This window comes from Miniopterus schreibersii, assembly GCF_964146895.1.
Source record: "Miniopterus schreibersii genome assembly, chromosome: 2".
Lineage (NCBI taxonomy): Eukaryota > Metazoa > Chordata > Mammalia > Chiroptera > Miniopteridae > Miniopterus > Miniopterus schreibersii.
Genome location: NC_138102.1, coordinates 165646155 through 165660309, shown reverse-complemented (window position 1 = coordinate 165660309; position 14155 = coordinate 165646155). Strand labels below are relative to the sequence as shown.

At 37.8% G+C, this 14155-nt stretch overlaps 1 protein-coding gene and 1 pseudogene across 2 annotated transcripts; both read right to left on the bottom strand.

Annotated features, from left to right (window-relative positions):
* Window positions 1-4112: 4112 nt before the first annotated feature.
* On the bottom strand, window positions 4113-5030 carry LOC308553011 (taste receptor type 2 member 43-like; the record flags this gene model as incomplete). The annotated part of the gene is made up of 1 exon (XM_081128511.1): window positions 4113-5030. One exon carries the CDS (start codon window positions 5028-5030, stop codon window positions 4113-4115), a length of 918 nt encoding a protein of 305 aa, XP_080984637.1.
* A 7318-nt stretch (window positions 5031-12348) lies between these two features.
* LOC308553012 (putative taste receptor type 2 member 33 pseudogene) lies at window positions 12349-13256 on the bottom strand (annotated as a pseudogene). The gene has a single exon. The product of its transcript is annotated as a putative taste receptor type 2 member 33 pseudogene (transcript).
* Between the last annotated feature and the right edge of the window lie 899 nt (window positions 13257-14155).

The following is a 14155-nucleotide window of genomic DNA, read 5'->3' as shown; positions in this document are numbered from 1 at the left end:
GATGAAAGAAATGCTGATGGGGTTTTTAAAAGGTGTTTTCCCATAGAATACAAAACTTTATTTCAAATTCTGTCTATGAAGTTAAAGGTTTTGCTTTTCTCAGTAGCCTCAAGGCAATCTGTCTTAGCTTGCTGTTTCCCAAAATTATAATAAAACAGTGGCCTGAAGGAAAGGCAGCTGTAATCATAATGAAAAGCAACATGCCCTGATATGTCTGTTCCTTAGTAAAGATCCAACTTGCTGTTAGAATAGTAACAGTGTAAGTGATGAAGAGGAAGGGGAAGATGGTCACCATTTTCATGGCCCTTCTATGGGCCTCTGTGCTCGAGTCCCTGGAGCCTGTCAGGCTGAGCTGCAAATTCTTGTTGTGTCTCACCAAGGACAGAAACAAAAGGAGCAAAGAGATCAGAGACAGGAAAAAGGGGATCACATAGGTCAAAGTAAGAAGAACACTTTTAAGATTGAAAATTGTATTTATATCCAACTGCAAAGTCATATTTCCTTTAACAGAGGTATTCATCCAAAGTCACTAAGAGTGTCCTGCATTAAAAGGTTAACAGGCAGTGAGAAGAAAGACCCCAGGAAAAGCACAAGAACCACTTTGTTGACTCTCCACTTCAGCCACATGAAAAAGGAGTGGGAGAAATTGGCTATCTTAAGGAAGTAGAAAATGTTCAGGCAGGTGGCAAACCAGGTAGTTGGGTGATTAGTTAATGCCCAAAGAATGGAAACCACTTCTGCTAGTTTACCAGTAGCATAGAAGTGTGGATATAGCCCCTTTATAAATGCATCCAATAGTATTACCCACAGTTGAATGATTCTGGCCATAGCCAAGCTGGTGAGAATGAAGTCAGCTGAGGAAACCTTCCCAGTCTTGACCCATTCCATGCAGTTCACCAGTGCAATGAACCCATTTCCTAGCATTCCTAAGATGACTTCTCCTGTTGCCACTACCAGAAAGGAGACCTTGATTCCAGTTGACATCTGCATCAGAACGTTTCTAATGTTGTGCTTCATGGAAAGCTTTAGAGTGAAACAGTTGCAGATGGACATCCACTTATGATGCTTTCTGTAAATATTTTCATCATAATTCCAGAAAGTACAACCAAAATTCTGCTTTGTGGTATAGTTCCAGAGACTTTCACACAAGAATCGTGCATTCTGTTTGTCTTGTAATCCAGTGCTAAATCGAACAGTTCTGTTAAGACATATAGCATTTCCTGAATACATACCATATTGCCCAGTCAGCTAGTATATAATTTCCAGAATAAATGCAAATATTGTCCATTTTCTTGCCACCAGCTGCAAATTTCCATTTGTGCCTCTGGCTAAACTGGTGAAGTAAAGTGTGTAAGCATGCAGATATGAGAGAGATTGTTTTCGGCCAATTTGTATTTTTATCTCCCTGAACCATACATGTAAATGCAAATATTGTAAATTTTGCATAGTAATTGATAGGAAAAAAATCTTTATATAATTTAGTCAGTATTTGTTACTTATCAGTAAGATCCTGCTACGTATCAAGTATTTTTGTTGATGCAATTTAATTTACATAAAAATTTATTGCAAATATTTCTAGTTCAAACACAACACCCAAGTCCTAGAACAAATAACTAGAAATAATCACTAAGAAACATTATAGAAGCTAATTAGAAGTTACAAGCCAAGTATACTGGGAATATACACAAGGCAGCTACAAATGCTCTAATGCAGAATTGACTGTGGTTTTATGAAGACAGACAGAAATATTTAGTGGGAACTTGAATTATTTAGCACTTATGAAGAAATACAGAAACAAATTCAAGACTGATGTAAAGGCATGTCAGATTATCTGTGACATGAACAAGCATGGCGTCCTTCTAAACAGAGGGAGTCCTCTTTTATAATCTTACTGGCTTTTCAGTTGAAATGCTGCCAAGTGCCCTCCAACTTCCACGTCCTCAATGAAATGTTTTCATCTTCTTTCTGGGCTGTAGAATGACTATATTTTTTAGCCTCCCTTACAGATGGTGTGGCAATGTGACTGAATCATATCAATGTTTTCTGAGTGAAAATTACGTGCACCATTTACAGACACGTCCCCAAAATATCTCCCACACATGCTCCTCCACCCGTCTTTCTTCTCTCGGCTCTCCAGAACGGCGATGACTCCAAGCAATCTTGGAAGCCACATGTTAAGATGGCAGACTGGTGGCCAGCCTGGTTCCCTGGACAGCTGCATAGAGAAGGCTCCCCAGACACACCAGCACTGATTAAAAAGCAACACGGAATTTAGGTTATGTTTGAGTTTTGGAGTTTTGTATTGAGCTTTACATTTGGGAGCCTGTGTGTGAGAGCTGTTGGTTTTCCCACCCTAAGGCAGTAACTGGAACCGAGCGTGTGTAGATTTGTGACAGGCATTTGAATGGCAAAAAAGCAGAACCAGGAAACCTATGCCACCTGCAGAGTTTGTGATGCGTTTGTTTTCATTGGTTTTCCAGACCTAATGTAGTCTATGCATCCATTTATTTAGTCTTTAGAATATCATTTTGACCCACTATGCCATGGGGTGTCCTGAGGAGTCAGCAGGAAAGAGGGTAAACATCATCCCGCATTATAATGCTTACATTCTACTCGGACATACAGAAGACTAAAAACAAATGGCCCAGTCGGTGTTGCTCAGTGGTTGAGCTTCGATCCATGAACCAAAAAGTTATGGTTCGATTCTCCGTCTGGGAAAAGACCTGGGTTTCTGTTTCCATCCCCAGTAAGGGGCGTGCAGGAGGCAGCTGTAGGATGATTCTCGCTCATCATTATGTTTCTTCCTCTCTCTCATTCTTTTATCCTCTCTCGGCAATCAATAAAAAATTTGAAAATAAATAAATAAATAATGAAAACAAATTTATATATCAGATGTGAAAAAGGTTTATCTTACATATAGATAAGGTTAAAATTTCATAATGCTAAGATTTAATTTAGACATGTAAATTAAGTTTTTGAACAAGGTTATATATTTGTTTCTTACAAAAAAACTTGCTACCAAATTTATTTCAACACACTTTCTATGTCATCATTTCCACAAGTATATAATAGAAACAGGTCTTGAAGACATTTTTTATAATTAGTATATAGACATCACAGACACCAGTTTTCATGTCTGTAGAATGATCATTGACTTGTGTACCACAATTTTATACTACACTTATTTTTAATCTTTTTCTCTAAGGTTAAAAGGAATTTTTAGGAAGCAAGTTGCAGAAGATGATTGGCAATTAGAGGTCCAGACATGGTGTAGGTGTCAACTAAATAAATTGATATCAGTTTCCAAATTAGGAAACGTCTTCTTCAAAAACTCTAAGAAATGACTTTCCGAACTGCATAAGGAACCATAGCAGCATTAAAAACACTATGACCATTTTTCTTTCTTCTTTATCCCTATTGTAAAACTTGATTTTTTCCTAAGATTTCACTTAATTGTATTAAATCTAAAAAATCTTTAGTACTGCTTATTGTACATGTATTTAAAATATATTCTAAATACGTATGACACTCTAATTTCATTACATGCATCTTTTCCTAACAGCAATTCCGATGGCTACCTGTTAACCATGAAGTAAGAATTCACATTGAAATAATGTCTATCCCAAACATCCATCCTCAGTGTGTGACTTAGAATTCAATATCTTTACCATCCAAAAGATTGGAGGAGCAAACAAAAAATCTAAACACACTGTGGTACATAATGTGGTATTAATTACAAGGGAAGATAGCAATGATTTCCTGAGATGAGTTGTCAGTCCTTAAGAATGTATACATGTAGATCATAAATTTTAACATCCAAGATGAAAACATAGAACACTTATGTGAGAAACTCATCATGTCATAATCCTAAGGAATTCCTTACAATATTTTGTAAAATTAGGTTGCTTGCCTGAAAAAAATATGTTAATCTTATCATCTCTTTTGAATTTTTCACAAACATGCACACATATATATTTTTGTGATAAGCTTAGGTAAAAGTTTTTTTAGGTATACCTTACACAATTCTATACACATTAAGAAATGCAGTAAGAAGTACAAAACCTCACAGACTCCATCAGTTTGTTTTCTGCCGGAAGACACATGGTCCCCACTTATTTCCTTTCTTTCAGCCGGCACCTCAGCTGCCACAGAAATGACAGAAAGGCCTGTCTCAGCTTCTTGTTCCCCCAAATCAGGATAAACGAGTGGCCTGAAGGATACAGGATTGCAAAAACCTGGCAAAGCATAAGAACTGCATTGTTCTGCAGAATATTAGTATTCCAAATTGAGATGAGTTGAGACGGGAAGTAAATGACAAGTATCAAGAGAAAGGAGATCACAGTTTGCATGGCTCTTATGTGGACCTTAGTGCTGGGATCTTGAGAGCCTTCGTTCCTGAACTGCATCTTCTTGAGATGTTTCCACATGGAAAAGATTAACATCAGAACAGCTATCAGGGATGTAGCGAAGGGTATGAAGTGTACAAGCGTGAATACAATTATATTTGAAAGGCGCACAATGTCCCTCACGTTGGCCTTCCAAGTGATGTTTCCTTCATATTCATTCATCTGCATTTTTTCAACAATGTTTATCACTGCAAGGTGACAAACCAAGAAGACCAAAGTCCCCCACACTATCATGATAACCACTCTTTTAGCTTTCCATTTCAGGTGAAGAAATAAAAGGCTGGAGAAATTGGCTATCTTAAGCAAATAAAGTATGCTGATGCTAGTAGCAAGCCAGAGGCTAAAATGGTTGCTTACTACCCAGACATTATAAACAATAGTTCTTACTTCTGAACTATAGAAAGCTGCATTAAACACAGCTGCATACCAATTGAATGCTATTGCCCAGAGCAAACCAATTCTGGAGACAGCCAAAGCAATGAGAATTCGATCAGCACAGGAGATCTTTTGTTTCTTGACCCAGTCAGTGCAGCTCACCAGTGCTATGAAGCCATTGGCAAAATTTCCTAGAACAAATTCTGCCACTATGAGGATGGAAAAAATACTCCTTGATGAACTTATCATGTCTAGAAAAAAAAGACCAAATCCAGTATCCCTTGGTCTTGATTTCTTTAATATTCTGACCTTAACTTCTATTTGGAACTCATCTTGAATGTGCATAGAATCCTTGTTTCTTTTAAATTCTATGACCAATGCCAAGCAGGAAAGTACCAGGGTATGCTAATGGAAAAGCGCAATGTTTTCTTTATGGAAAACATTGCTGTTTCCTAAAAAGCTCAAATTAACTCTTATTCAAATACTTAATGTCCTTGCTGTAGGCTGGAATATTTCATAACTGATGTTGTTGCAAAAGCTAAATTCTCATTTGCCAGCATGCAAATACAGACATATTCTCTTTCATTGATTTGCAATTTTCTTTGTTTAACCTCTCCATAATTTGTCATCAGTAAAATTTAAAAACACAATACGTTGAATACACAGTGAAAGCAAAATTGTTCAATGAAGTTAGGCTATAGAAAGGATCATCATCATTATGGATGTATTAAATTTTTATTGAATGTGTTGGGGTGATTTTATTGGTTAATAAAGTTGTATAGGTTTCAAGTGTACAATTCTATGACCCATATCTGTATATTGTATTATTTTTGCAGCCCAAAGTCAAGTCTCCTTCCATCACCATTTATTTCCCCCTTTTGGATTTTTTGTTTTAAATATAGGATTTATGTAGAAAGAATCCAATCTTTGTCTATTAAACATAAAGCTTATTGCTGATGACTAACATTTAAGTATACTTTTTTGTTTATAAATTCATAACCATACAAGCACATATACATACACCTCATGAAGGAATAAATTATTGTCTCATAGTTTTTAAAATGGAAAAATGAGTCTCAGTGAGGTCATCTAGGTTTAAATCTATCTTTTATTTCATTCAGGCTTTTCAGCTCATTATTAATAGACATCAAGCATTTCTCATGTTAAGACTTTGATGAAGATTCTCTTTTGTGTCTAAGCAATATTTAAATATTAATTATTTAATTAAAATATTCAGAAATGTCCTAAATATACCTTGGAAACTTCATAAGAACATGTGGTTTCTGCCGGAGCCCGCCGGCAGAGTCGAACGGTCCCGAGAGTAGGGGTGAGGACGGAGAAAAGACAGACACAGAAAAGATGGGATCGGGAGGACTACAGCTCGTGACGGCTGCAGCCCCAAGTTTATTTTCCAAGCTCAATTTATACCAGCGCTGTTGTTTTTGCTGAATAGCACCCTGCCCCGCATTCCTTCCCCTTGCCCGATACAAAGTAGTTCTCTCCAGGCTGCACAAACACCTTCAGCGTAAACATCCTGCCTCATGCAGGAGCTCAGACCTTGGTAACTATCTTTGTCTCGGCTTCTAATGGGAACTTTTTGGGAAGGATTGAGTCCTTGGCTTGGTATGTGGCTTGACTGCCCCTTAACCCTTCAGGCCAGGGCCAGCTTCCTAATAAGCCTTTCTAGAATTTATGGCTGCAAGGTAAATTAGTATCGCTGTGGTGCCTCAAGGTCTGGGTCAGGGAGCAGGAGAGCACTTCTGCAGCTCACCCAGGCAGCTCCTCTGTGCCTGGGGCCACAGTAGCTCACCCACATCTCCCTGGGAGCAAGGGAGCACATCTGCAGCTCACCCAGGCAGCTCCTCTGTGCCTGGGGCCACAGCAGCTCACCCACATCTCCCTGGGAGCAAGGGAGCACATCTGCAGCTCACCCAGGCAGCTCCTCTGTGCCTGGGGCCACAGTAGCTCACCCACATCTCCCTGGGAGCAAGGGAGCACATCTGCAGCTCACCGAGGCAACTCCTCCATGCCTGAGGCCACAACGGCTCCCCACAGGTTTCCATTGGAGAGTTTAGACTACTCTGTATATGAAAATTCAATTTTACTTTCTCTGTTTAATTGATTTCTGACTACTTAATATTTTAAGATTAATAAATGTTAAAATCAGCCTCTAATCTTGGATTTTATTGTTTCAGTTTTTATATTATAATCGTTTTTACAGGACAATCTTAGAGCTGGGCTGCCATAAGGAAAACCCAGATTATCTGCTTTGTATGTCTCTCTGATCTTGGACTCTTTTTTAAAACTACTGTCTTCCTCAGTATAATTATCAGTAAAAATCAGATAAAATTATAAGCTTTGTGGATGGTCTTTGTCAGGAGTAAGTATACCATTTGTGTAGAGTGCTTTCAATTGTGCCTGCCTGGTACAAACACGTGGAACCAAGGATTGTTATTCATTTGATTATTCAGTGTTAACCCTGCTTATGAGTACAATGCAGCAGTGGAAAAAAGGCAAGATTTCCTCCTACAACAACCAAGAAAAGGGGAGTGAATTGTCAAAATTATATTTTAAATGCATCATAGAGTTTCATAAGGAAGGAGGACCAGTGAACTAAAATCCAGGTAAGAGGGGAGACTTAATTTTTTAAAAAATATATCTTTATTGATTTCAGAGACAGGAAAGGAGAAGGAGAGACAGAGATAGAAACATCAATGATGAGAGTCACTGATCGGCTAGCCCGCAACCCGGGCATGGGCCCTGACCCGGAATCGAACCTCAATCGCCAGGATCCTAGGTCGATGCTCAACCACTGAGCCAAGCCCGGCCAGGCAAGAGGGGAGACTTTAGATGAAGAGATAATCTGCATGGTCAATGAAATTACTATCACATCCCAGAAGGCTCTTTTGCAGAAAGTGAAAACTATTCCTAAAATGTTTATGGACATGCAAAACACTCATGATCACCAAAAGATTGTAAATAAATAAATATAAAATATAAAATTTGCCCCATCCCACCAAAAAAATTAGCCAAAAGAATTTTTTTAAAAGAGCCAATTTGGGGGATCACAGTTTCTAATTTCAAAGCTTGCTAAAAAGCTGTATGAATCAAGATAGTGCACTACTTGAATGATAATAGACACATATACACATGAATCACAATTGAATTTCAGCTGTTAACAATCACCTTCATAATCAGATAACTTTTCTAAATCATTTTTTTATTTTTCAATTATAGTTGACATACATTGTTATATTATTTCATATGTACACCCCAGTGTTTAGACATTACATAACTTTCTAGTGATCATTCCAATCTCGCACCCATCTGACACCATCATAGTTATGAGAATATTATTGACTATATTCTCTATGTTGTGTTTTATATCTTGATGACTATTCTAAAACAACCAATTTCTAAATAATCCCTTCATTTTTTTCACCCATTACCCCAACCCCCTTTTCTCTGGCAAGCATCAAAATGTTGTCTGTATCTATGAGTCTGTTTCTCTTCCTCTTGTTGTTTATTTATTTTTAAGTTTCAATTATTGATTAATATGTCTTTATTTCCATTTTATTGTTCATATTTTTTGTCTTTATTATTATTGTTCTTAAAGAAGACCCTTTAACATTTCATGTAACACTGGTTTTGTGGTGAGGAACTCCTTTAGTTTTTTCTTGTCTGGGAAGCCCTTTATCTGTCTCCATTCTAAATGATAGCTTTGTTGGGTAGAGTATTCTTGGTTGCAGGTCTTTACTTTTCATCACTTTGTATATTTCTTGCCAATTCCTTCTAGCCTGAAACTTTTCTGGTGAGAAATCAGCTGACAATCTTATGACAGCTCCCTTGTAGATAACTAACTGCTTTCCTCTTACTGCTTGTAAGATTTTCTCTTTGTATTAACCTTTTGCCTTTTCATTATAATGTATCTTGTTTGAGGCTCTCTGTGCTTCTTGAATTTGTATGTCTATTTCCTTCACCAGGTTAGGGAAATTTTCTGTCATTACTTTTCAATAGGTTTTCAATTTCTTGCTTTCTCTTTTCTCCTTCTGACACCCCATGATGCTTGAAGTTGGTATTCTTGAAGTTGTCCCAGAGGCTTCTTACAATATCCTCACTTTTTAAAATTCTATTTCTTTGTGCTTTTTTGGTTGGATGTTATTTGCTTCCTTATATTCCAAATCCCTGATTTGATTTTCATCTTCATCTACTTTACTATGTATTCTCTATAATTTGTTCTTTATTTCAGTTAATGTATTCATTTCTGACTGGTTCTTTTTATGTTTTTTATTTCCATTTTTATATTTTCTATCTCGTTTTTGAAGTTCCTACTAAGTTCATCTACTCTTCCCCTAAGTCCATTGGGCATCCTTATAACCAGTGCATTGATCTCTGCATCTGGGAGACCGAGTATCTCCATTTTATTTAGTTCTTTTTCTGGGGTTTTGTTCTGTTCTTTCATTTGGGACACGTTTCTTTGTCTCCTCATATTGGCTGCCTCCCTGTGTTTGCTTCTATGCATTAAGTATAGCTGTTATGTTTCCCAGGCTTGGTAGACTGGCCTTCTACAGTAGGCATCCTGTCTGGTCCAGTGGCACAGCCTCCTTATTACCAAACCTGGGCTCTCCAGGGTATCCCCAGTGTGAGTTGTGTACACCCTCTTATTGCAGTTGAGCCTTGATTGCTGTTCACATGTCAATGAGAGAAATTTACCTCCAGGCCAATCAGTTGCAATGATGACTGTGACCCCTGACCACTGTTAAGGGTCAGTGGTGCAGGGGCCCACCCCACAGAGCAGGACACAGTTTAGTGAGGCTCTGGTGACTGCTGAGTCTGCTCCTTGAGTGTGTTACTTGTAGAGGTGGTTGAGTGGTGGTGTTTCAATGTTGACTGAACCTGTCTGAGCACCATTACATGTTCTGGATCTGGGAAATCTGGGAAGGTGCAGGACAAGGTCAGCCACTGCCTGTGTAGTTCCCAGGGCTACCTGACATGAGTCACGATGTAATCTGTAGATGACTTACTTGTGCAACTTGGAGGTGCCCTGGCAGGGTCAAGCTGTGACCTAAGTTCAGCTGCTATTGCCAAGCCTGGGGCCATTTAACAAGAGGTAGGGACACTATGAGGCTACATGTTGCTTGTTTGAGAAATTTTATGAAAATCTGAAACTATAGCCAAGACAGGTCATTTGTATAGAAAAGCCACTGGAAATAGCTCGGGTCAGTCCAATAGTTGGTTGAGGTGTGGCTTCAGGGAACCACCAAGGCAGAGCAAATAATGTGAGCCAGATTGATGGAATCTCAGGTCTGGTGGCTGTCTATAGCTTCTCTGGAGGGGGTGCTCGTCAAAGAAATAGTAGCCTCTGTAAGCACTTCTGTCTGGGAGAAAGCTGACTCCTCAGCTCTGGCCCTGCTGCTGGACAATCCAATCCCACCCCATATCTCTTTGGCCTTTCAAGCCACTGCCCCAGCACTGGAGCTCAAGAGGAAATGAATCCAAGGAAATCCAAGTGTGAGCCCTTGAAGAGGAATGCCTGGGACTCCAGACGCCCTCCATTTCCTTCAGCCTCAATCCTCCTGGTTTTTACAGCCAGAAAGTATGGGCACTCCTCTTCCTGGCACTGGAACCCTAGGCTTGGGTACCTCATTTGGAGCTGCAACCCTTTGCTCCTTAGGGGGGACCTCTCCAGCCGAGATAGTCCTCCTGATTTTTATGCCACACACACCGGTGTGAGACCAGCTCATTCTGCTTCTCTGCCACTCCAATGAGTCTCAGTGTGGCTTCTTAATTAACTCTGTGGGCATAGGGCTTCTATTCAGCCAAATTTCAGGCTGCTCTGCATGAAGATTGTTCTGTAGTTTAGTTGCACTTTTGGCGTGGTTGTAGAAGGATGCAAGTACCACATTTGCATCCTGAAAAGCATGTATTTTTTAAAAAGGCACTATGTCAATACAATAGGGAAATTATCTACTTTTTCCCCCAACAGTTGATGCCAGCAAAATTAAATAGCCACATGAATAAAGTTTAATTTAGCCCCTTATTTTATACCATATGAAAAGTTAACTTAAAATTTATCATAAACCTAAATGGAAGCGCTAAACCAATAAAACTTTTAGAATAAAATGTAGGAGAAAAGTTTTGTAAAGTTCAGTTACGTCAATTTATTAGGTACAACACCAAGAGCATGATGCATGAAATTTAAAAATTAATAAATAGAACTACATAAAAATTGAAAATGTTTGCTCTTTGAAATAAATATTTGATTTCAAAAATGTAAAACTACAGTAATTAAGTCAATGTGATACAGTTGTTCATTATAACAATAGATCAACGAATAGAAAGATTGTATAGTTATAGACCAACACATATACGGTCAGTTCATTTCAACAAAGGAACTAAAACAATTCAAAGGGAAATAAAACTCTCTTCAATAAATGATGCTGGGAAAGTAACAGTATGGAAAAATGAACTACAACCCTTATTTCACACCATACCTATATGTGGTCTCTTAGTATTACCATACCCTGTGTTTCATATTAAAAACAATTTTTTTGTTCTTCTAGAAATCATCTTCTATGGGGAAACTGAATAAAATACATAATGCCAAGCTCTTACAGAAACCCTTTTCATTTTTATTAGGGTTATTTTTGTCTGAAGTTTAACATGAATTTTTAAGTAGCAAGATGGAGAAGATGATTGTCAATTCAGAGGTCCAAACACGGCTTAGGGGTAACCTAAATAAATTTACTTTAAAGAAGTTCTTCTGAATTCCAAAACTGTAAGAAGTGACTTTCCAAACTGCATATGTAAGCATAGTTGCATTAAAAACCTCATCATAATTTTGCTTTCTTCTTCATCCTTATTGTAGAACTTTATTATTTACTAAGCTTTCACCTAATTGTATAAAGCTAATAATCTTTAGTACTGCTTACTGTACATGCATGTAAAATATATTCTAAATATGTTTGCCACTCTTTAATTTCATTACTTGCATCTTTTCCTAACAACGGTTCTGATTGCTCTTTATTAACCATGGAGTAAAATTCATAATGAAATAATATCTATCCCAAACATCCATCCTCAATGTGTGATTTAGAATTCAATATCCTTAACATCAAAAAGACTGAACATTCAAACAAAGAAATCTGAATTCCCTGTGGTACATATGTGTGGTACTAATTACAATGGAAAATAGAAATGATTTCCTGAGATGAGTTGTCAGTCCTTAAAAATGCATAAATATAGATCATAAATTCTTCACTTGCAAGATGATAACATCAAACACATATGTGAGATGCTCACGGCTTCATAATCCTGAGGAATTTTTTACACTATTTTGTAAAATTAGATTGTTTGCCTAAAATTAAAAAAAAAGATAATATGCTAATCTTATAATCTTTCTTGTATTTTTCATAAACAAGCACACATATATATTTTTGTGATAAGCTTAGGTAAGTTTTCCTAGGTATGTCTTACCCAATTCTATACACATTATGAAATGCACTAAGAAGTACAAAACATTAGACTCCATCAGTTTGTTTTCTGCCAGAAGACACATAGTCCCCACTTATTTCTTTCCTTTCAGTCCACATCTCAGCCACCACAGATAAGACATAAAGGCATATCTAAGCTTCTTGTTCCCCCAAATCAGGAAAAATGAGTGGCCTGAAGGATACAGGATTCCAAGAACCTCACAAAGCATTAGAGTTAAATTATTCTGCAGAGTTTTAGTCCTTCAAAATGCGACAACTTGAGCCAGGAAGTAAATGGCCAATAGCAAGAGAAAGGAGATCACAGTTTGCATGGCTCTTACATGGCTCTTGGTGCTGAGATCTTGTGATCCCTTGTTCCTGACTTGCATCTTCTTGAGATGTTTCCACATGGAAAAGATTAACAGCAGAACAGCTGTCAGGGAAGTAGTAAAGGGTATTAAGTTTGCCATCGTGAATGCAGTCATACTTGAAAGGTGCACAATGTCCCTCAAGTTGCTCTTCCAAGTGCTGTTTCCTTCATGTCCATTCTTCTGCATTTTTTCATGTATGCTTACCACTGCAACATGAGAAACCAAGAAGACCAAAGTCCCCCACATTATCGTGATAACCACTCTTTTAGCTTTCCATTTTAGTTGAAGAAATAAGGGGCAGGAGAAATTGGCTATCTTGAGCAAATAAAGTATCTGAGGTTAGTAGCAAGCCAGAGACAAAAATGGTGGCTTACTATCCACACAATATAAACTATCATACTTACTTCTGAACTATAGAAAGCTAGATTATACACAGTTACATACCAATTTGGTACTATTACCAGAGCAAACAATTCTGGAGGCTGCCAGAGCAGTGAGAATTTGATCAGCACAGATCTTTTTTCCCTTGATCCAATCAATGCAATTCACCAGTGCTATGAAGCCACTGGCAAAATTTCCTAGAATTCTGTCATTAATAGCATGGAAAAAATGTTTTGTAGTAAACTAATCATGTCTTGGTGAAAAGAGTCAAGCCTGGAAAACAAAGCGCCAAACTTAATATCCTAAAGTTCCACTGCACCTGGTTTCTAAAAGTGCGGTAAAGTTCTTGTTTTCTTTTAAATTTTGAGATCCATGTCAAGTAGAAAAACACTAAGGTATGCTAAGGTATGGGTTCTAAGTTGTCTTTAGTAAAGACATTGCTCCAGTGATTTAAGTGAATTCTTGTTCATACACTGCAGTATGTACCATAGGCTGGAAGATTTCATAACTGATGTTGAAATGAGAGCTGAATTCTCGTTTATTAACATGCAAATAAAGACAAACTCCCTTTCACTGTTTTGCAGTTTTTTGCCTTGCCTCATTTTTACATCATTTGAATTCATCAAGTTGAGAAGTAAGCTAGCAAAATTTTAAAATCTAATACATAAAATATTCAACAAATAACTAAATTGGTCATTGGATCTTCATCATCTAGTGATGACCATAATGGCTCATTATTGCTGAGGATTTATTTTAACAAAAACATTGGATCCACACAGAAAGACTGAAAGGAACTTATCTGTTAGTTTTCTCAGCGTTTGCTTTCAAAAGCGTTCCAGTTTCCCTCGGACCACCAGGAAGGCTAATACTCCCCCAAGTTGGGTGCTGATAACTTTGTATGACTATTTTCATACAAAGCTTCATTGTTTACAAGCTCCTAAACGCATACACACACACCCACATACCACATATACATTTCATTTGTTCTCTTGAGAAACTCTGAGAGACTCTAAGATACAGATTAGTGTCCTGTAATTTCAAAAATGAAAAATAAATCTCTGCCCCAGCTGGCGTGACTCAGGGGTTAGAGCATCGCCTACGAGCAGTAGGGTTGCGGGTTGGATTCTAGTGAAGGGCACTTAACTTGGGT